The sequence below is a fragment of the Bufo bufo genome, chromosome 2, assembly GCF_905171765.1.
Source record: "Bufo bufo chromosome 2, aBufBuf1.1, whole genome shotgun sequence".
Lineage (NCBI taxonomy): Eukaryota > Metazoa > Chordata > Amphibia > Anura > Bufonidae > Bufo > Bufo bufo.
Window position 1 is genome coordinate 467,888,977 of NC_053390.1, and position 21,556 is coordinate 467,910,532.

Below are 21,556 nucleotides of genomic sequence, written 5' to 3' on the forward strand. Positions count from 1 at the left end.
TTCCCTGAAAGAGATGACGTCTGGATGGGAGCATATGTTGTTCTAGAACCTGAATATATTTTTCTGCATTGATGGTGCCTTTCCAGACATGCAAGCTGCCCATGCCACACGCACTCATGCAACCCCATACCATCAGAGATGCAGGCTTCTGAACTGAGCATCGATAACAACTTGGGTTGTCCTTGTCCTCTTTGGTCCGGATGACATGGCGTCCCAGATTTCCAAAAAGAACTTTGAATCGTGACTCGTCTGACCACAGAACAGTCTTCCATTTTGCCACACTCCATTTTAAATGATCCCTGGCCCAGTGAAAACGCCTGAGCTTGTGGATCTTGCTTAGAAATGGCTTCTTCTTTGCACTGTAGAGTTTAAGCTGGCAACGGCGGATGGCACGGTGGATTGTGTTCACTGACAATGGTTTCTGGAAGTATTCCTGAGCCCATTCTGTGATTTCCTTTACAGTAGCATTCCTGTTTGTGGTGCAGTGTCGTTTAAGGGCCCGGAGATCACGGGCATCCAGTATGGTTTTACGGCCTTGACCCTTACGCACAGAGATTGTTCCAGATTCTCTGAATCTTCGGATGATGTTATGCACAGTTGATGATAGATGCAAAGTCTTTGCAATTTTTCGCTGGGTAACACCTTTCTGATATTGCTCCACTATCTTTCTGTGCAACATTGTGGGAATTGGTGATCCTCTACCCATCTTAGCTTCTGAGAGACACTGCCACTCTTAGAAGCTCTTTTTATACCCAATCATGTTTCCTATTGACCTAATTAGTGTTAATTGGTCTTCCAGCTCTTCATTATGCTCAAATTTACTTTTTCCAGCCTCTTATTGCTACTTGTCCCAACTTTTTGGGGATTTGTTGACACCGTGAAAATTGGAATCAACGTATTTTTCCTTTAAAATGATACATTTACACGGATTAAACGTTTGATCTGTCATCTACGTTCTATTACAAATAAAATATTGACATTTGCCATCTCCACATCATTGCATTCAGTTTTTATTCACAATTTGTTTAGTGTCCCAACTTTTTTGGAATCCGGTTTGTGTGTGTGTGTATGTGTGTGTGTGTGTGTGTGTGTGTGTGTATATATATATATATATATATATATATATATATATATATATATATATATATATATATTCAACAAATAACGAGGCAGCACTTCCAGCTTTTGGTGACAGGGTGACGAAGGCCTCATTGAGTAGGCCAAAACGTTGCTGGGAATAAAGTTTGAGGTCGTCACCCTGTCACCAAAAGCTGGAAGTGCTGCCTCGTTATTTGTTTAGTACGTATCGTGGAGGAGAAGCCGACCTCTGTGAGGAATTGCACCCAGTGCACGTGGTCTGACTGTGCTGCTGCAGTATTTGAGATTTTATATATATATATCCTCCCAGTAGGTCACATGACCAAATTAAATCTGTAAATTATAAATCAAATATGCTTACACATGTCCCGAGCGCGTGCGCACTTCCAGCAGATAGATGCCGGGATGCGCGCGCTTTCTGATTCTACTAGAACAATGAGGAAGGTCCCTTCTGAGATGTGCCCACCAGATTTCCATCATAGTTTTCCTAAGTAAGCACTTCTTTCTGGCTTTACAATCATATTAATATGAATGGCACTGTATGTAACGGGATGGTGGGAAGTATAATTAGGTTTAAATAATTTGACCATACACTAGGGTGTGATATATGTATTTAGCATATTTGATTTATAATTTACATATTTAATTTGGTCATGTGACCTACTGGGAGGGTGTGTGTGTGTGTATATATATATATATATATATATATATATATATATCTCTATCTATCTATCTATCTGGTTTTGTTCACATTATTTGTTGCTTGAGAAAGACCATGTCTGTCGAAACGTCGCATTGTGTTGGTGAAGAAATCCTGCATAATTGAAGACAAGTGAGTGCTGCGTTTTTTTTATATGAACGAGGATAGACTTGAGCCAGGATAGTTGCCAGGGGCTACTCCAAAGCGTAAAAAAGTCAGTGGCAGCAGGAGCCAGCGGCAAGGAGATACCAGACAAGGTACCGACAGTACGTGAGCAAGGCATGGCATGGTACAGAATAGGGACAAGACATAGAGATAGACAAGGCAAAGCAAGGCAGAGAATGGGCATTCCCCCATCAGGGAACACAGGAGCCCTCTTCCAAAGGTGGACATGGACTGACCAGAACAGAATCAGTAAAGAGTGCCAGACAGACAATAACAGGAACATAGAACAGACGCAGATCAGCTCTGCTAGGCTATCGGATGTAGTTACGCACTGCTAGGCGAACAAATATAGGACAGAAACAAGGAATGATGCAAGTCATGTTGCAAAGGGAAAGGGAATAGCATGGTACAGGACAGAAGACAACAATGCAGAACCAGGCGGCCCATACTGAGACGTAGATGGCCAGACCCCTTGGGTCAGCAACAAAGGGCAAAACCTGGCAAGGCAAATATAGATAGACCTGACAGAGCATAAGGGTGAAACGCCCACAAGACATGATAAAGACAGACTGACTGACTATGGGCTCGTTCCATGGGGCAGGCGCATGGGGATCGCAGACCCAATCACTTGAATGGGTCTGCGATCCTTCCATTCTGCAAAAATATAGAGCAAGTTCTATCTTTTTGAGGTGCGGAAGCACGGAACCCCAGAAAGCACTCTGTGTAGTGCTTCCGTAGTCTTCCATTCCGCATCTCCGGATTTGCGGACCCATTAAAATGAATGGGTCCGCATCCGTGATGCAGAATGGCCATGGAAAGGTGACCATGTATTGCGGATCCGCAAATGCGTTCCGGAATACAGCAACGGGCATCACATGTTCGTGTGAATGAGCCCTAAGACTGACCTCAACACTCCACGCTCAAAGGCAGAAATAACAGCCTAACGAGCACACCTGAAAGGACACACGCAGGAACTGACCAGGGGAGGTTAACCCCATCAGAACCAAAACGGGGAGGTACCAAATCAGGTCAGGGGTAACCAGAAACCGCAGCCTACCTAGCTGCCATACAGGACTTTGCCCCTAGCAACCAGCATGCACGGAACCCCGCAGCCAGTACGCAAGAGCGCAACAGACCTTAATACCCACAGGGAGACCATACAGCCAAAGGGGGTGTACACACACACACTGGCAGGAAAACACAAGGTACCGCAGCCAAAAGCAACCAGCCTGCATGGAACACCAGAGCCAGTACTCAAAAGGCGTGCAGCCAGCCTGCACGGAAATCCACATCACGGTGAACCGCACTGTGACACTGGTTCAGGGACTGGTGGGTGCTGGTCAGTGCAGATGATTATGGGGGTAGCACAAAAAAATTGGTAAAAATAAACATGTGTGTGTGTATATACACTCACCTAAAGAATTATTAGGAACACCTGTTCTATTTCTCATTAATGCAATTATCTAGTCAACCAATCACATGGCAGTTGCTTCAATGCATGGTCCTGGTCAAGACAATCTCCTGAACTCCAAACTGAATGTCAGAATGGGAAAGAAAGGTGATTTTAAGCAATTTTGAGCGTGGCATGGTTGTTGGTGCCAGACGGGCCGGTCTGAGTATTTCACAATCTGCTCAGTTACTGGGATTTTCACGCACAACCATTTCTAGGGTTTACAAAAAATGGTGTGAAAAGGGAAAAACATCATCCAGTATGCGGCAGTCCTGTGGGCAAAAATGTCTTGTGGATGCTAGAGGTCAGAGGAGAATGGGCCGACTGATTCAAGCTGATAGAAGAGCAACGTTGACTGAAATAACCACTCGTTACAACCGAGGTATGCAGCAAAGCATTTGTGAAGCCACAACACGCACAACCTTGAGGCGGATGGGCTACAACAGCAGAAGACCCCACCGTGTACCACTCATCACTACTACAAATAGGAGAAAGAGGCTACAATTTGCACGAGCTGACCAAAATTGGACTGTTGAAGACTGGAAAAATGTTGCCTGGTCTGATGAGTCTCGATTTCTGTTGAGACATTCAAATGGTAGAGTCCGAATTTGGCGTAAACAGAATGAGAACATGTATCCATCCTCTGATGGCTACTTCCAGCAGGACAATGCACCATGTCACAAAGCTCGAATCATTTCAAATTGGTTTCTCGAACATGACAATGAGTTCACTGTACTAAAATGGCCCCCACAGTCACCAGATCTCAACCCAATAGAGCATCTTTGGGATGTGGTGGAACGGGAGCTTCGTGCCCTAGATGTGCATCCCTCAAATCTCCGTCAACTGCAAGATGCTATCCTATCAATATGGGCCAACATTTCTAAAGAATGCTAACCTAGGACCAACCTGATTGGGTCTGGGTTGGCAAGCAGTGATTGGCAGCTGTTACAGACAGCTACCAATCACAGCTTTGTCACCACTTACATGGTGCCAGGTTTGCATCTGCATTGAGATGGATGTCAATGCGAGCGATCACAGATGCCTTTCTACTCTGATCAGAGGGACCATCAGAGCCACTGCTGCGGTGTCTGACTGTCAGAGCGCCTATACAGCCCCCTCCGTGGAGGCATCCTCTTCTGCAATTCTTAGTGCTGTTTGGTTCATGAGACTCCACGGACCGATCAGAGAACTGGGTCTGCTCTCATGGGTCCCAGGCCAACTGTCTGGGACAGCTTCCATCACAGCTCTGCCACCATGTAGTAAAACGTGGTGACCGTTTGTAGCGCTGCTCCATGACTGATACACACGTCAAACAGCACTAACAGGTTAAAAAGGAGGACAGTCAAGTATTTTGTTTGCATTTATTTTTACTGTGAACTGAAGGCTCAATTTAATTTCTGCTTGTGCTTCCTATACCTCATACAAGTACAGTCTTTTCTGTGATGACATTTTATGTGGCATGCTAACATATGAACCACCACTAGGAGACACTACCTAACCTAGTAGGTAAGTTCCAGACCCTGAGTGCACTCTGTTTTGTAAAGCAGCAATGAGAAATCTATCTTTATGTAAAAATTTGTAAGCCAACATCGGCAGACCCTGTCTGTGATTTTCAGCGTTTTACAAAAATACATTGTGAAAAAATGTGCCCTCTTCCCAATTTCTTATATTTATGCCCGTTAGTGACACCTCAATGTTTCAGATCATCAAACTACTAATATTAGACAGATGCCAGAAGTGTACACACATGCGAGATTGTCAGGGCCCGCCCTCTCAATCAGGCAGCATGGGGGAAATTCTTCACTAGCAGGTCAACCCCTCGCAGGTAAAGAATCAATTTGCTCACCTTATTCTGCAGGTACGAATATGACAATAGCAAATTTATGTAATTTTTATTATATTTTTGTACTTAAAATAAACTGTGTAGGGGGTTGGTTTTTGTGGGTTAAACTGTATGGTTTTTATTGGTACCATTTTGGGGTATATACAACTTTTTAAATTTTCTCAGGGAGCAGGGTGACAAACAATGTGATTTGGCTATATTTTCTTTTCCATTATGGCATTCTCCATCCAGGATAAAATAATTTTAGCAGTTTGGACCTCCTTGGACACATCAATACCAGTTATGTTTATTTTACTTATTGTTTTATTTTTAGATGTAAAATTGGGAAAGAGAGTGATTTTAATGTTTAATTATTTCAGATATTCTAAGGGTCAGTTCACACAGCGGATTTTAAAAATACATATGTAAATAAATCAGCGCAGAATCCAAGCAGATTGCTATGCCTCAAAATTACGTGCGTTTTTTTACTTTTTTTTTTTTTGTAAAGCGTTTTTCAGGCAGATTGACTTTATTAAATTCTATATTACTTTTTCCAAATAATGTTGCACAAAAAAATGCTTCCCACTATGTTGAAAAGGAAAATCGGCGCTGATTCTACCCCAAGATAGGACATGCTGCTTCTTTTTTACACTCTTCTTTTTAGGGTCAGAAGTTTTTTGGTGCTGATTTTGGAGCGTTTCTGCCTCAATCAGCTCCAAAACGGCTTTCTATTCATTTCAATGGGAAGCAGCACTTGCTTCTTTTTTACATGTGTAAAAATGGAGCGGCATGCCCTATCTTGCGGCAGAATCGGTGCTGATTTTCCCATTTAAAGTAAATGGGAAGCAGAAAAAAACCCCACACCATTTGAGATGTGCACATACGTGCCAAAAATACTTGTGGGAAAAGTACTATAGAATTTAATGGTCAAAAATTGTGCTGCCTTTTCAAACACTCACATATAGCACGGCTACATATACATCTCTCACACAGACACTATTATCTTTATTAAAGGGAACCTGTCACCGGGATTTTGGTGTAGAGCTGAGGACATGGGTTGCTAGATGGCCACTAGCACATCCGCAATACCCAGTCCCCATAGCTCTGTGTGCTTTTATTGTGTATAAAAAACGATTTGATACATATGCAAATTAACCTGAGATGAGTCAGAGCTTGAAAATATGACTCTTCTCTGGTCACACAAGTAAGATATGACTCTTTTATGTTAATTTGCATATGTATCAAATCAGTTTTTTTACACAATAAAAGCACAGAGAGCTATGAGGACTGGGTATTGCGGATGTACTAGCGGCCATCTAGCAACCCATGTCCTCAGCTCTATACACAAAATCCTGGTGACAGGTTCCCTTTAAACTATTACATTTACACTGGCCTCCTACTACCCTATTCGCATACACCCAAACTGAAGCCTGCATCAATGTGCCTGCCTATCTGGTTCTAGCTCAGGGGGTGGCGATGCTGGATGGTCTCTGAAGTCCAGGGAGCCTTGGGGCACAGTCCACAGAAGACACACCGATCTTGATTACAGAGCTGGCTTTCTACTGGTGATCTGGCTGGGCCACCAGAGCCTGTTCGCCTTGTTTGCGTGCCCTCATGGAACCACTGCTCCCATCACCTCCTAACAGCTAGGTCAGAACAGCCTAGATGGCAGGCAATTAGTCAAAATGACCATCCTGTTTCTCTCAGTGCAAAGATGCGTTGCCTCTCAAGTCAACTAGGCAAAATGTCTTTGAGTACATCACAGATGCATGCCTAGCACTCAACAATTTCTCACAAAGAAGAACACTACCCAAAAGTAGCCTCTGAGAGTCTTTTTATAGGCCCACAGATAGGGCACTTGTACGCCCTCTTGTGGCAAGACCCAGTGTCTGATCTGACCACACCTGTAATTTTTACATGTCTACTTGAGACATAACTGCATGCTGAGTTTTTCAGCAAGCGAACAATTCTGTCTGGGTGCATTATTTTTGTGTCAATGAGTGTAAATAGTGACATGGAAAATGTAACCTCACCAAAATTCTTTAAAAAAGGCAGCGAATGCAGCACTCTCTGTGCAGGCTCTGTACTCACCACTTCCTGTTCTTCTCGTGCTCTTTGACCTCATGGTGTGCGATGTCTTTTCACAGCACGGCAGGAAGAGCACTGGATCTCGGGAGCAGTGGTGTCTGGAACAGGACAGATATGTTGATTTTCTTTTTGTCTGATCTGAGGTGTTAACCCCTTATGGACCGGGCTCATTTTCACCTTAAGGACCAGGCCATTTTTTGCAAATCTTACCAGAGTCACTTTTATGTGTGAATAACTTTAAAACGCTTTTACTTATCCAGGCCATTCTGAGATTGTTTTTTCGTCACATATTGTACTTCATGACACTGGTAAAATGGAGTAAAAAAAAACCAAACCTTTTTATTTATAAAAAAAATACCAAATTTACCCAAAATTTTGAAAAATTAGCAAATCTCCAAATTTCTATTTCTCTACTTTTATAATAGATAGTAATACCGCCAAAAAAAGTTATTATTTTACATTCCCCATATGTCTACTTCATGTTTGGAACATTTTGGGAATTACATTTTATTTTCTGGGGACGTTACAAGGCTTAGAAGTTTGGAAGCAAACCTTGAAATTTTTCAGACATTTTCAAAAACCCACTTTTTTTAAGGACCAGTTCAGGTCTGAAGTCAGTTTGTGAGGCTTACATTATAGAAACCACGCAAAAATGACCCCATTCTAGAAACTACACCCCTCAAGGTATTCAAAACTGATTTTACAAATGTCGTTAACCCTTTAGGTGTTCCACAAGAGTTATTGGCAAATGGAGATGAAATTTAAGAATTTTAATTTTTTGCTAATTTTCCATTTTTTCCCAGTAACAAAGCAAGGGTTCACAGCCAAACAAAACTCAATATTTATTGCCCCGATTCTGTAGTTTGCAGAAACACCCAATATGTGGCCGTAAACTACTGTACAGGCACACGGTAGGGCGTAGAGGGAGAGGTGCGCCATGTGGTTTTTGGAAGGCAAATTTTGCTGGACTGGTTTATTTACACCATGTCCCATTTACAGCCCCCCTGATGCACCCCAAGAGTAGAAACTCGGTAAAAGTGACCCCATTTTGGAAACCATGGGATAAGGTGGCAGTTTGATTGGGACTATTTGTAGGGTACATATGATTTTTGGTTGCTTTATATTACATTTTTGTGAGGCAAGGTTACCAAAAATACAAATTCTGAAATTTCATTTCCATTTGCCATAAACTGTTGAACACACCTAAAGGGTTAATAAAGTTTGTAAAATCAGTTTTGAATACCTTGAGGGGTGTAGTTTCTTAGATGGGGTCACTTTTATGGAGTTTCTACTCTAGGGGTGCATCAGGGGTTCTTCAAATGGGACATGGTACCAAAAGAAAAAAAGGCCATCAAAATCTGCCTTCCAAAAACCATACGTCGTTCCTTTCCTTCTGCACCCTGCCGTTTGGTCATACAGCAGTTTATGACCACATATGGGGTGTTTCTGTAAACTGCAGAATCAGGGTAATAAATATTACGTTTTGTTTGGCTGTTAACCCTTGCTTTGTTACTGGGAAAAAACGGTTTAAAATGGAAAATTTGACAAAAAATAGCTGTTTTGCCACTATTTTTATTTTTTTACAGTGTTCATCTGAGGGGTTGGGTCATGGGGTATTTTTATAGAGCAGATTCTTACAGGAGCGGCAATACCTAATATGTCTACTTTTTTATTTTAGTTTTACAAAATTAATATTTTTGGGGAAAAAATTTGTCTCAAGTCTGAGAACCATAGTTTTTTTTCGATTTGTCAGTGGCTAAATGGAATTAAAAAGGGGAAGGGGATTATACATTTAGTACTCCATGGAAGTGTGGTACTCCCTGAAGCAACCAATAATGCAGAGACCCGGATGATCGGGGCATGTGTCACACTGAGTGGTGGTGTCCTTTCGTATCCCCCTCTTGTGACACACTCTGCACCTTTTTTAGGTCCGTCCCTTCTTTCCAGTATGGGGGACCACACCTGGAAAGTGTTGGCCAGGGACGATCCGGTACTCCGGCCTGCTCTTTTCCGGTCAGAAAAGATCAGGGCCTTGAGGACTGCCTCATAGAACTGCAGGAATTTCCCTGTGTTGCCAGCGCTCCGGGACAGCACAAAAGAGTTGTACAAGGCAACCTGTACCAAGTAGACCACAACTTTTTTGTACCATGCCCGGGTTTTGCGCATGGCGTTATATGGCTTGAGGACTTGATCAGAGAGATCAACTCCTCCCATATACCGATTGTAGTCGACGATACAATCGGGCTTGAGGACCGTTGCCGCGGTAGCTCGCACAGGGACAGGGGTGATGCCGTTACCGTGAATTGTGGACAGTACAAGGACATCCCTCTTGTCCTTATATCTGACCAGCAACAGGTTTCCACTGGTAAGGGCACGGGTCTCACCCCTGGGGATAGGTACCTGGAGGGGGTGGGTAGGGAGACCGCGTTGACTTTTCCGCACGGTCCCACAAGCGGATGTGGATCTGGCGGTGAGGGACTGGAACAAGGGGATACTAGTAAAAAAGTTATCCACGTACAGGTGGTAACCCTTATCTAGCAGTGGGTGCATAAGGTCCCACACAAGTTTCCCGCTAACACAGAGTGGGGGGACATTCTGGGGGTTCAATACGGGAATCTCACCCCTCGTACACACAAAATTTGTAAGTGTACCCTGAGGTACTCTCACGAAGTTTGTACAGCTTCACGCCATACCTCGCCCGCTTAGAGGGAACATACTGGCAGAAAACGAGTCTCCCCTTGAAAGCAATGAGAGACTCATCAACCGCGACCTCCCTTCCAGGTACATAGGCCTCCAAAAATTTGGTCCCAAAGTGATCGATGACCGGCCTGATTTTGTACAGGCGGTCATAGGCAGGATCACCTTGGGGGGGGGACATGCTGCATTATCTGCATAATGCAGGCATTTCTGGATGGCCTCAAACCAGGAGCGTGTCATGGCCGTACTGTAAAGTGGGGTCTGGTAGAGGACGTCCCCACTCCAGTAATGCCTGACACTGGGTTTTTTGACTAGGCCCATGTGCAGCACGAGGCCCCAAAACGTCCTCATCTCGGCTGCACTGACCGGAGTCCAGCCACCGGCCCTAGCCAAAAAGGAGCCCGGGTGTTGAGAAACGAACTGTTGGGCGTACATATTCAGTGAAGCCCACTGTGGGAATCTGGATTCCTGCTTGGCCAAAAAAATCAGGAATCACAGGCTCAAAATGCTCTGGGGTACACCATGCAAGTTCACTGGTGGGCCGGAAAACTAGTACGAGCCCCAGAGCTGCTCGTACTTGTGTGGGCCACAGGGTCCCTAGCATGGCGGTCCACTTACTCCGCCGCCTTGGGGGCTCATCATTATCGCTAGATGAGGAGGACGCGGATGACAAAAGGAAAGTGGGGTCATCCTCGTCCTCCACTGAGGCTCTCTGAGTCTGAGGCAAGCTGGGTGTATGCCTCCTGTCCGAGAACATCCGGCGGGCCATAGGGGAGTGTGTGTGTGCGTGGAAATCTTTATTTGGTGTGTGTGGGGGCATGGGTGTTCGTGGACTTTGCCCTAACACTAACAGAAGAAAAAAAAAACTCAATTTAAAAAAAGGTCCAAAAAAGTGGAAAAAAATAAAATAAAAATTCAAACTCGCTGATCAGCCGTCCGAAGCTGAGGTCCGATTAATTAATTGAGGGTCTGATCTGAGGTCTAATGAAAAATATTTTACATGGTAAATGAGTGAAGAAGAGGTTATGCTCTAGTTCAGCTCTGAACCCGGACAACCCCTTTAAAAATAAACGTTCAGCAATGTGCAGAGTTCGTACATACCACTTGCATGCACCTAAAATCACCAGAACTGGAAAGATCGAAAATCTGGTTTTAAGCAGGAAATTATATAAAAAAAAAATATATATATATATAGACCTCTGCCATACATGTACTGCGGAAGTCCGGTCTTTAGCCCCTTCCCGACCACCTAACTTAAATTTATATTGTCTGTCGGGTATTTAAAGATTGAATTCATTCACCACCACAGCAGGCTCCTAGGGTTTTATGAATGTCGGCAATAACGTTGATTGCATTAACCATTTAGATGCATGGTCAAATGTAACAACGGCATCTGGAAGCGCATGCACCCGGCCATGTACCGCCTCCGCGTAGTCAAGATCTGGGGAGCTGAGTGTTGTTTGGCAGCCTTGGTCCTCCTGAATGATCCGAGGCCCAAACTATTAAAATATAAAAAATATTTATCCCAAACAGCAAAATGGGGGGAAAAAAGTCAATATGGCTGGTTCACTGATTTTTGGTTGCTTCACCTTCCACAAAAAATTTAAAAAGAAAAGTGATCAAAAAGTCATACACACCCCAAAATAGTATCAATGAAAAGTACAGATTGCGCTGCAAAAAATTACACAAAAATAAAGAGCTATGGGGGTCATTAAAAAAAAGAAACTATACATATGTGGTATCGTTGTAATCGTACTGACCTGGAGTAACAGGTCAGTTTAACTGCATACAAAACGAAAACCCATAAAACTGTGGTGGAATTGTGGTGTTTTTTATAATTCCACCCCATTCATTCAAATTTGAAGCAGATCGTGATTATTACGACTAAAATGCATATTCTTGCAGATTCCTTATACAAATAAAGTAAAGTATAGTCTGCAAAAAACTTCAGATATTAGGAGTTCATACATACCACACGTCTGCCCTCAGCAAACCGCAGAGATGCACCAACCAACTTTTGCATGCAAGTGCTGGGAATTTTGCAGTGTATAATTTTCCATTCCTCTATACAAACAGTAATCCTAATTAACCATGTAAAAAAATTTAAAGCTATTGTTTATGGCGACAGTGTGCGAAAATGTCTCGGAATACACTTTTAAGCATTGATGCACACGACCGTCCACAAACCGCAGATCCACAAAATACTTGAGTTTTCCGAGATTTAAATACTGATGACCTATTGTCTGGATAGGTCATCAGTATCTGATCGGTGGGGGTCGGACATCTGGGACCCCGGCCGATCAGCTATTTGAGAAGGCACTGTCACTACTGTGAGCGCCGTGGCCTTCTCCGTGCTCACCAAGCACAGCGCTGTACATAGTATAGCAGCTATGCTCTTCAATTCTATGGGGCTGAGCCGTGTCTAAGCCACGTGCCTGATAAACATTTTGTCACTCGGCCTAGGGAAAGCTGAGATAAGGCCGTAATGCTACTGTGAGCCCTGCTGTCTTCTTGAACAGTTGATCAGCAAGGGTGCTGGGTGTTGAACCCCCACCAATCAGATACTGATGACCTATCCAAAAGATAGGTCATCAGTATTTAATTCTTGGAAAACCCCTTTAGGCTACTTTCACACTAGCGTTTGGAGCGGGTCCGTCTGATGTTTCATCAGACGGATCCGCTCCTATAATGCAGACGTTTGCATCCGTTCAGAACGGATCCATCTGCATTATAACTTAGAAAAATTTCTAAGTGTGAAAGTAGCCTGAGCGGATCCGTTCAGACTTTACATTGAAAGTCAATGGGGGACGGATCCGCTTGAAGATTGAGCCATATGGTGTCATCTTCAAGCGGATCCGTCCCCATTGACTTCCATTATAAGTCTGGACGGATCCGCTCGCCTCCGCACGGCCAGGCGGACACCCGAACGCTGCAAGCAGCGTTCAGGTGTCCGCTCACTGAGCGGAGCGGAGGCTGAACGCTGGCAGACTGATGCATTCTGAGCGGATCCGCCTCCACTGAGAATGCATTAGGGCCGGACGGCTGCGTTCAGGGCCGCTTGTGAGCCCCTTCAAATGGAGCTCACGAGCGGACACCTGAACGCAGGTGTGAAAGTAGCCTTAATCGGTCTGTCTTCCACATTTCTTTAAAGGTAATCTGTCACCTGCTTTTACCATTTTAAGCTGTTACCATCGCTATGTTCAGTAAAGTACCTTATTTCCAGCAGTCTTTTTACTTTATTTCGTTTTGTCCTTTTGATATAAAAGCCCTTTTTATGATATGCTAATGAGGGTCCAAGGTGCCCAGTGACGCCCCCCTGCAGTGCCCAAGAACGCCTCCTGATCCTTAAATACCTCCCACAGCCCGGCAAACTGTTCCGCACTCTCCCCACATCATAGTCTACCTCCTAGAAATGCCCCGTCCTTCTTCCTGTCGGCGGCCAGAAAACTTGCGCAGGCGCAGTACCGCCTGCGATTTGCGCGATCATCAACCTCCTCAGGGCAACAGCGCTCAGGTTACATCACTGGGCTCAGCGCATGCCCAGTGAGACTTTTGAGGCTGTTGCCCTCAGGAGGTTGATGATCGCGCAGGCCGCAGGCGGTACTGCGCCTGCGCAAGTTTTCTGGCCGCCGACAGGAAGAAGGACGGGGCATTTCTAGAAGGTAGACTATGACGTGGGGAGGGGGCGGAACAGTTTGCCGGGGCTGTGGGAGGTTATTTCAGGATCAGGAGGCGTTCTTGGGCACTGCAGGGGGGCGTCACTGGGCATCGGAGAGGGAAAAAAACGCCCCTCTGGGCACCTTGGAGCCTCATTAGCATATGGGGCCACAAGGACATATACTGTATGGGGGGCATAAGGTGACATATACTGTATGGGCAGGCAGCGGGGCACAAGGAGACATTTATATACTATATGGGCTGGCCGCTCGGCAGGCAGTGGGCCACAAGAGTCACTATACTGCATGGGGCCACCAGGAGACATTATACTGTCTGGACTTAGGAACTATACTGTATATGGGGGCCACAAGGAGATATTATACTGTATGGGACAACAATTTGTAACCCCTCCGCCATCAGTATAATGTTTTGTGGCCCCCATACAGTAATGTCTTCTTGTTGCTCCTGTATGGGAGCAACAGGGAGACATAGTTTATCAAGTGCCATCACCATGTGCAGTGCAGCTTGCAGGCAGAACCAGGGCTGCAGAAGACAGACAGTCCAACCTTTATTTCTGACACCTGGGCCGTTAGGGTCTCTCACTCCTCTTCCCCCACCTTGGCTTAAACACGGACTGCTGACTGACTTTGCACGCCTCGCTCCTGTGTTCGGCCAGTGGGCGGAGACTTGTATATGGGAACGAGGAGGAGCCGCTGCAGGAAGTAATATGTACGGTACACATATGGACGATGCAGGGGCGGGCTGACACAGATTTAGGAGCTGTCAGCGCACATATGAGCGCTCCTATGATGTCACCAAATACCACGGTTATTTGGAAACGGCGATATCGCCATATCGCTGTTTCTTAATACCATGGAATATCGTTGACACCGGTTTACTGCTCAACCCTAATCCCACCTCATGTTTCTATCTGGTCTTTTATGTATGTTTGTCTCCCCTCATATTTCAGTTTTTTTATTTACATTATGGTCTCTTCTTGATATGCTTTTTGTACTTTATTGCATCAAGCAACTATCTGTGCTTTTGATGTCAGTTTATCCAGATATGGTACTTGTAAACTTTTGTTTTTATTGTTAATAATAATTTAAACCTGTGTAATAAAAAAGAGATTGAACCATAAGAGTATTCCGGTTGTTAGAATTATAACTATTAGATCGGTGAGTGCCCTACCACTGGGACCCCCCACCAATAACAAGAATGGGGGCCCTGTACCCCCTGCAGCCACCCTGAAACGCATGTGGCCACTCCATTGATTACTATGGGGGTTCCAGAGATGGCCGAGTACAGAGCCTGGCTATCTCCTTAATACCCATAGATATGAATGGAGCGGCTGCTCCATTCATTTCAAAGGGGCTGCAGGGATATAGAGCCCCCGTTCTCATGATCGGTAGAACCCCAACAGATCTGATGGTTATCCCGTAATCTGTGCAAAAGGGATAATTTCTAACAACCAAAATAACCCTCTAATGTCCTACTGCACTCATATGATGTCAATGCAGCCTTTACTATATTAGATTTTTCGTGGCCTTCGATATATTTTTATGATTATGAAATAGAGTTGTTTTTAATGGGAATATTAAATACTTGGTTTGATTTAGGGTATTCACCTCATCCAGGTGCTCTTGATTGAATGCAGCAGGACCTTCGCTATCAGCATGATAATGTCCTCCCTCTGGGAGCTTAGGTCCTGCTGCATTCAATGTGGAGTGAGTGTCCGATGCGTGCAAGTGGATGAGGTGAGTATTATTTTTTTTTTTTTATTTTTTTTTTACACAAGCTGATTCTTTTATACTGGGGGCACTGTGGTGGGAGATTTCTTCTCCAGGTGGCATCATAGAGGAAATATGTATTTAAAAAAAGCCATTTGAATTCATCCTTTTTTACTGTCCAAAAAAAAGGATGCAAAAATTGTTGAAAAACGGACTCTGTCCGTTTATCATGGCCATTTTTTCGAGTGAATGTAGCCTTAGACGTAGAAAATTCGCACAAAACAAAGAAATTCCTTCCATAATCTGTTCCCTTTCTTTATCCTGTTTTATCTCCTATTGCAATTAAATCTGAGGAATTTATAAAGAAATCTTGTGTGTGTCCCAGGAGATCAGCCATTTCCCTTTCCTTCTAATCTTGTGACTATGACGACTGTCTGCAAAAGGAGGCTTCATGCATGCCATGGAATAAATATTTTTGTGCCTGATGTATTTTCATTACTGTACCATCTGCAATGATGGATAGATGTTTAATCATTATTTTCTATGTATATATGCTTAAGTGACTGTTGGCTATAGCCCTGATGTGGCTTACTTAATTGTATTATTCATTACAAATATTACAGCATTATTGAGGGACCTCCCTTTTTCCTTCTATTGTGTTTCTGTAGGCTTTTTCAGTTGGATTTGGAACCACCTAAACCTTTGGAAGAAAGAAGTCCAGATACTCCTCAATACTGGAAACTTCTGCGAAAGTTGCACATGTGGAGAAACAATCGTCTAGCCAAGGCCAAGAAGTTTTAATAATCAACCTATTATCTTATAAATGAACAAACCTCTGAAAATCATAAATAAATAATTTTTCTTTATATACTACGTGTTCAGTTAACTTTTGAAAATGCATAAAAACAAAATCAAGTTTACATTTGAGAAGTTTGTCTTATGTAAAAGTCTTGTATTCTGTTTCAAATGTATCACAAGACGTGGAATGTCCTATTAACTTGTTCTGGGACTGACGCTATCGCTAGGACCCCTGTGGTCCCCATGTTCAAGCCTAATTAATTCCAGTTTGTTAAACCTGAATGGGAAGGGGTCACTTATCTACCCTTGTTTAGAGTCTTGATTTAGTTACAGGCTATGATTTACACGCTTAACTTGGAGTTCTATGTGTGCATGTAGGTGCATTGTCCCTCCAAGTCATATGTTGCCTTGTGCTTTGTGACAAGTTAGAACCATTAAGAAATGTAGCTGAGGTGTACAGGCGTGCAAAAACATCAGTGAAAATCACTAATGACAGAGTAAATGCAGCCTGTAGTGTACTCATGCATGCCAAATGATTCGCTGAGATTAGCATTAGTTTCCAGTAATCAACATTTCACAAAGAAATATAATCGTTTTTGTTTGTTTTTGTTTTTGTTTTTTTTACCAGGAAGAGAATTGTATAAAATATATATAAAAAAAAAATGTTGCACAACATTATACTTTGATTTTATTTTATTTTAGAAAAAATAGTTCTGGAAAACAACAAAAAGGACAGAATATTTCTTAGTCCCATTTATCAGTACCAGTTTAATGTTGCAGAAGCTCCAAAATCCCTTCTACGCTTTTAGACCAATGATACCTCTCGCTAAACAGTCCTCTGTAACTCTTTAGTTTCTTATCCTTTACATTTGTAGGAGATGGGATGCCTTCATTGTTGCTTAGTTTATGCTATTTCAGTTGGAAGATGTGTGGTCATAGATCAGATTGGCTGCCAAGTCTTATCTATGATCTGAATATGTTCCTTTGCCTTCATGCGAAGAGCAGCAATGCTGGAGCTCCTTTGGTCTAAGTCTTCTAGGGGAAACTTGTCCACAAAGCCGCCCATGCACTGGTAAGGGCCACTGCTGAGAGGCTGTATTGAGGTCATTGGAGGTGCACTGTTGAGGAAAGTGTGACCAGCATATGGAGATTGAAGATTTTGGGAAGGAGCTATAAATCCTGGCATGCTGTGCACAGTTGTTGCTGCAGATATGGGGGAAGTGAGCCACGGATCCAAGGGCAAAGAAGAGCTTAATGGGCCAACGCTTGTGGTTATAGGTGTCCGTGAAAATGAGAGAAGTGGGGAGTCATGAAGTTTTGCTGAGGAAGACTCTAACTTCTCTTGCCGCCTCCATTTGGCCCTTCTGTTTTGGAACCAAACCTGTGCCAGAAAAGAAACAGGGATTTGTGAGGGATTGGAAGGCATCATTCTATAAAAAAAAGTGGAGTGGCAGGTGTTATTGAGGAAGAGCAAGATATCTGCCGCATTAGGATGAGCACAATTAGCGTTGCCGGGACCAGATCCCTGGTAATGATGATTCCATTAACGGCTCGAAGTGTCTGCTAATTGGATAGAGTAGTTTATGGATTAGTAGGGAGAGGGTGAAAAAGCACATAGGGTGATGTGCAAACAGAACGGTACATGTGGGTTCAGCAGATATTTTCCTAAAATGGAAACTAATTGTCACACCGAGCCAATAATCTGCTCTGTGTTCTTCAGTGGGACTGTTGCAGATATAAATAGCGAGGTAAAATGAAGGTTATAAAGTCATATTAAGTGTCTGTTATAAATACACAATTCCATTCAGTAGATTTGCTCAACAGTAATATGTTCATTTTTATATGCAGCGCAAAGAAGCAGGCTGCAATCTTCTACACAGTTGGACAAAAGGGATCCCAAAATATACAATCTGGAGAGGTGCCAGGACACGGTACTAATACAGTGTAAGGATACTGTATTAGATTTATGAAGAATGAGCAACAAACCTTCTTTGTTGCTCATATCAACCAATTGTAGTCCAGTTTGTGATTGGTTACTATGGACAAATACATCTTTGGTTTTATACAGTTTTCAATATTTTCCCCTCCAGCTCCTTTTATTCTCATAAAGGCTCATTCACACTGTTGCGTTACAGATCCTTATTCTTTATTTTTGAATAAATGGTGCCAATATACTGAATTGGCTTATTTTAAATTTGTTTTTTATGCGCATGCATAATGTTTCAACCGATCTATATTGGTACAGTTTTAGCCCATGGATGTCAATGAGTTGAATTAAAAAACACATGTTCTATATTTCCATAGTTCACATGTTCGATTGTTCCGTTACATCCACATTTCAGCAACAGTACAGAAAAAAGATTGTTAATTCTTTAGTGAAAAGCTCAGGTAAAACAGGCTTACTTCTAGAAATAGTCAGAACAAAATATTGTAAAAACAAAATCTGTATTGCCCGTGCATATTTGATCCATATTTCCAAGTGTGAAAGAGCCCTAAGAAGGGACTAAGTCCACTATATTTGTTACAGATGCACCTTTCTATTCCAAAGTGTAAAGCAATTTTTTTTTTTTTTAACTATTGCCTAAAAGCAATGAGAACAGCTCTTTCCAGATTTGTGATATAAACTACTATTGTTATACAAGTTTTAAAACCTGCAAATAGCACAACAAATGGATTTTATAAAAATTAAATGTTAAGCTTCAATTCTTCTTTTAGAACATAAAACTAATTAAACATATATGGCAGTAACTATAGGCATGCTTATGGCGAATGGGTGAAGTTTACTATTAATTTCCTGCATTTACGGTTGTAAGGGCATGGCCCTTGAGGTCAATCTGCAGTGTGTCTGCCAAAATCAAATGGTGCAGAATTCATCGCAGAAATACTGCAGATTTCTCCCTGTGCAGGGGGAAATCCATGGCACAAATGAAATGATATGCTGAAATTAAAAATCATACATCAGGTTATATGCAGATTTTGTGATGGAAATTTTTCATAGTATGAGGATGAGATTTGTTAATCTCATCCACTTTGCTGCTACTGTAAATCCTGCGATTTTTACTTAGTCCCTTATTTATGATCTTGTATCTATCTCACCTGTACACGAACCTCTGGAAGGCTGACTTTCATGGCCAGCTCCTCCCGGCTGTATACATCTGGGTAGTGGGAACGCTCAAATGCACGTTCTAACTCATGGAGTTGGTAAGTGGTAAAGGTTGTTCGGTTTCTGCGATGCTTTTTCTTTGGAAGTTCATCTTCCTCTTCTTGGGGGCATGAGGTTGGTGTATTGTCACTTCTTAGGTCACAAAGGTCTCCTTCACATTTGTCTAGAAACATCCTGAATGCTGCAAAACAAGGACATAAAATGCTATTACATGAGACAACTTAAAACATGGAATTAAAATTCAATATGTCTGCATTGCAATTAAAATCGCATCTGCACTGTGGTAGACTGCTGTGTTTTCTTTAAAAAAAACTCTACATTTATTTTAAAATGTTTTAAATGGCTCACCCATATTTTACTTGTACAGAGCAGCCCAAATAAATAGAAATGTTATAATAGTAATATGTCACACACCATTTAAGATGACCCAGGAGTACAAGTCTTCTCATTTATATAAGGAGGAATAATATATAAATGCAACAGAGTAAAAGGTGTAGTCTCCTCCTCTGTGTCCCCAGTGTGAGGTAGGATGGGGATACTGACAAGGGGTCCACTCATGCTGCTGTTAGCTCATGGTATGCCAGCTAAGCTCCTTATCTAAGGATCTGCTCTACTGTTGAGGGATTAGAAGGGTTTCTGTCTCGTTACAACTTTACAAACAACAACATAGATGGTTTCCAGAAGGAGACACCTCAGAAAAGATCAAATGGATCAAACCATGGTGGTGGCCGCCGAAAAAGCTGCCGTGTACCCTGCATGCGAGTTTCTCCTAAAACTAGACACCTTTTAGAACTGGCGCGCGCACAAAATAAATACTGTTAAAGGACTTTGGAAATTCTAATTTTAAAAACATCTACATCTCATTGTAGGTTTGATGGACCTCCTAACAGCGCCATGTTGTTTCAGTCATGATCAGTTACCAAACATACAACTATAATTGCTGTACAATATCAATACATATTATACATTTAATATGTTTGGGCACACGGTTATAAACAACATGCAGATGACTGGAAAGATATTTTGGTCCAAATGTTTAGACCTAAATATTTGTACTGAGGAGAACTGAGACCTGCATCAGCTAGAACGTCTACAGTTATTCCCGCTTCATAGATGAAGGGGAAAAAACTGGTATGGAATTAAGGTTAATTCAGATGGCCTCAACTTGAGGTGTATTTTAGCATCCGTATTACAAGTGCTACTCCTGGTCTGACAGCAGGCCTCATAGTATGAATTTACAGAATGCTATCTAGGGGCATAGCTATAAGGGAAGCCTGAACTCAGAAGGGTGAGCACTAAAAGATTTTATTGTCAGGGCCCCCTCAACAGTATTATACAATGTCATTATATACAGTGACACTGTAGGAAACATGGAACGGCTGTAGGGCCTCATCTGAGAGAGAGATCTTTACTAGCCACAAGAGTGGTGGTTGCATGGGAAGAAGGTTTTGTGAAGAAGTTTCAGGGGGAGGCCCATTAAAAGATTTGCTGTGGGGCCCAGTCATTCCTAGTTACGCCACTGATGCTATGTATATATGATGCTGTAAGATTGGGTCATTAAACCCACAGTCGGGCCATGAATTGTGGCCACAAAATTACAGCTTCATTGCGGCCTTCTAAATGAGGCCTAAGGCTAGTTTTAGTTGGCTGCAATAGAACCATATGCTGATCTAAGTTTGGTTTAGTAGAACCATGAAATGGCTGGAAATTATGGCCATAATATGTGTATGCAACAGCTTTATCAGTAGGAATTCTAGACTGCAACAGGGTGCTTAAACATTTGGTAAGTAATAGAACATGCAAAGAGCAGACACACACACGACTTGCGACACCCAAATGCCATTATTTTTTTCTTTAAATGCAGAATATAAATACTTAAATTACACAATAAAATCCACAAATTACCCCCAACATTTTCTTTCTAGAAATATACATATCTCCACACAAATTCCAATGTTCATTATGCTGATTTACTGCATGCACACGAACGTATTTTCTTTCCGCGTCCGCTCCGGGTTTTTTGGCGGACCGTATACGGAACCATTAATTTCAAAAGTTACTCCGTGAGCATTCAGTTTCCGTATGTCCGTATTTCTGTTCCGCATTACGGACAAGGATAGTACTGTTCTATTAGGGACCAGCTGTTTCGTTCCACAAAATACAGTATGCACATGTCATCCGTATTTTT

At 42.6% G+C, this 21,556-nt stretch overlaps 2 protein-coding genes across 2 annotated transcripts in view; one reads left to right on the forward strand and one right to left on the reverse strand.

Moving 5' to 3' along the window:
* MRPL54 (mitochondrial ribosomal protein L54) overlaps positions 1-16,327 on the forward strand; it is a 51,001-nt gene extending 34,674 nt beyond the window's left edge. The window contains exon 4 of the mRNA XM_040419821.1: positions 16,076-16,327. Within this exon, the coding sequence (XP_040275755.1) occupies positions 16,076-16,208 (133 nt within the window). The 3' untranslated portion in view covers positions 16,209-16,327. The remainder of the gene's footprint in view (positions 1-16,075) is intronic.
* A 131-nt stretch (positions 16,328-16,458) lies between these two features.
* On the reverse strand, positions 16,459-19,644 carry RAX2 (retina and anterior neural fold homeobox 2). Its single transcript, XM_040417700.1, has 2 exons — positions 19,302-19,644; positions 16,459-17,586 (listed from the first exon to the last, which is right to left on the reverse strand). The coding sequence occupies exons 1-2, from the start codon at positions 19,539-19,541 to the stop codon at positions 17,146-17,148; spliced, it is 681 nt and encodes a 226-aa protein (XP_040273634.1). The 5' UTR covers positions 19,542-19,644; the 3' UTR covers positions 16,459-17,145.
* Positions 19,645-21,556: the final 1,912 nt, after the last annotated feature.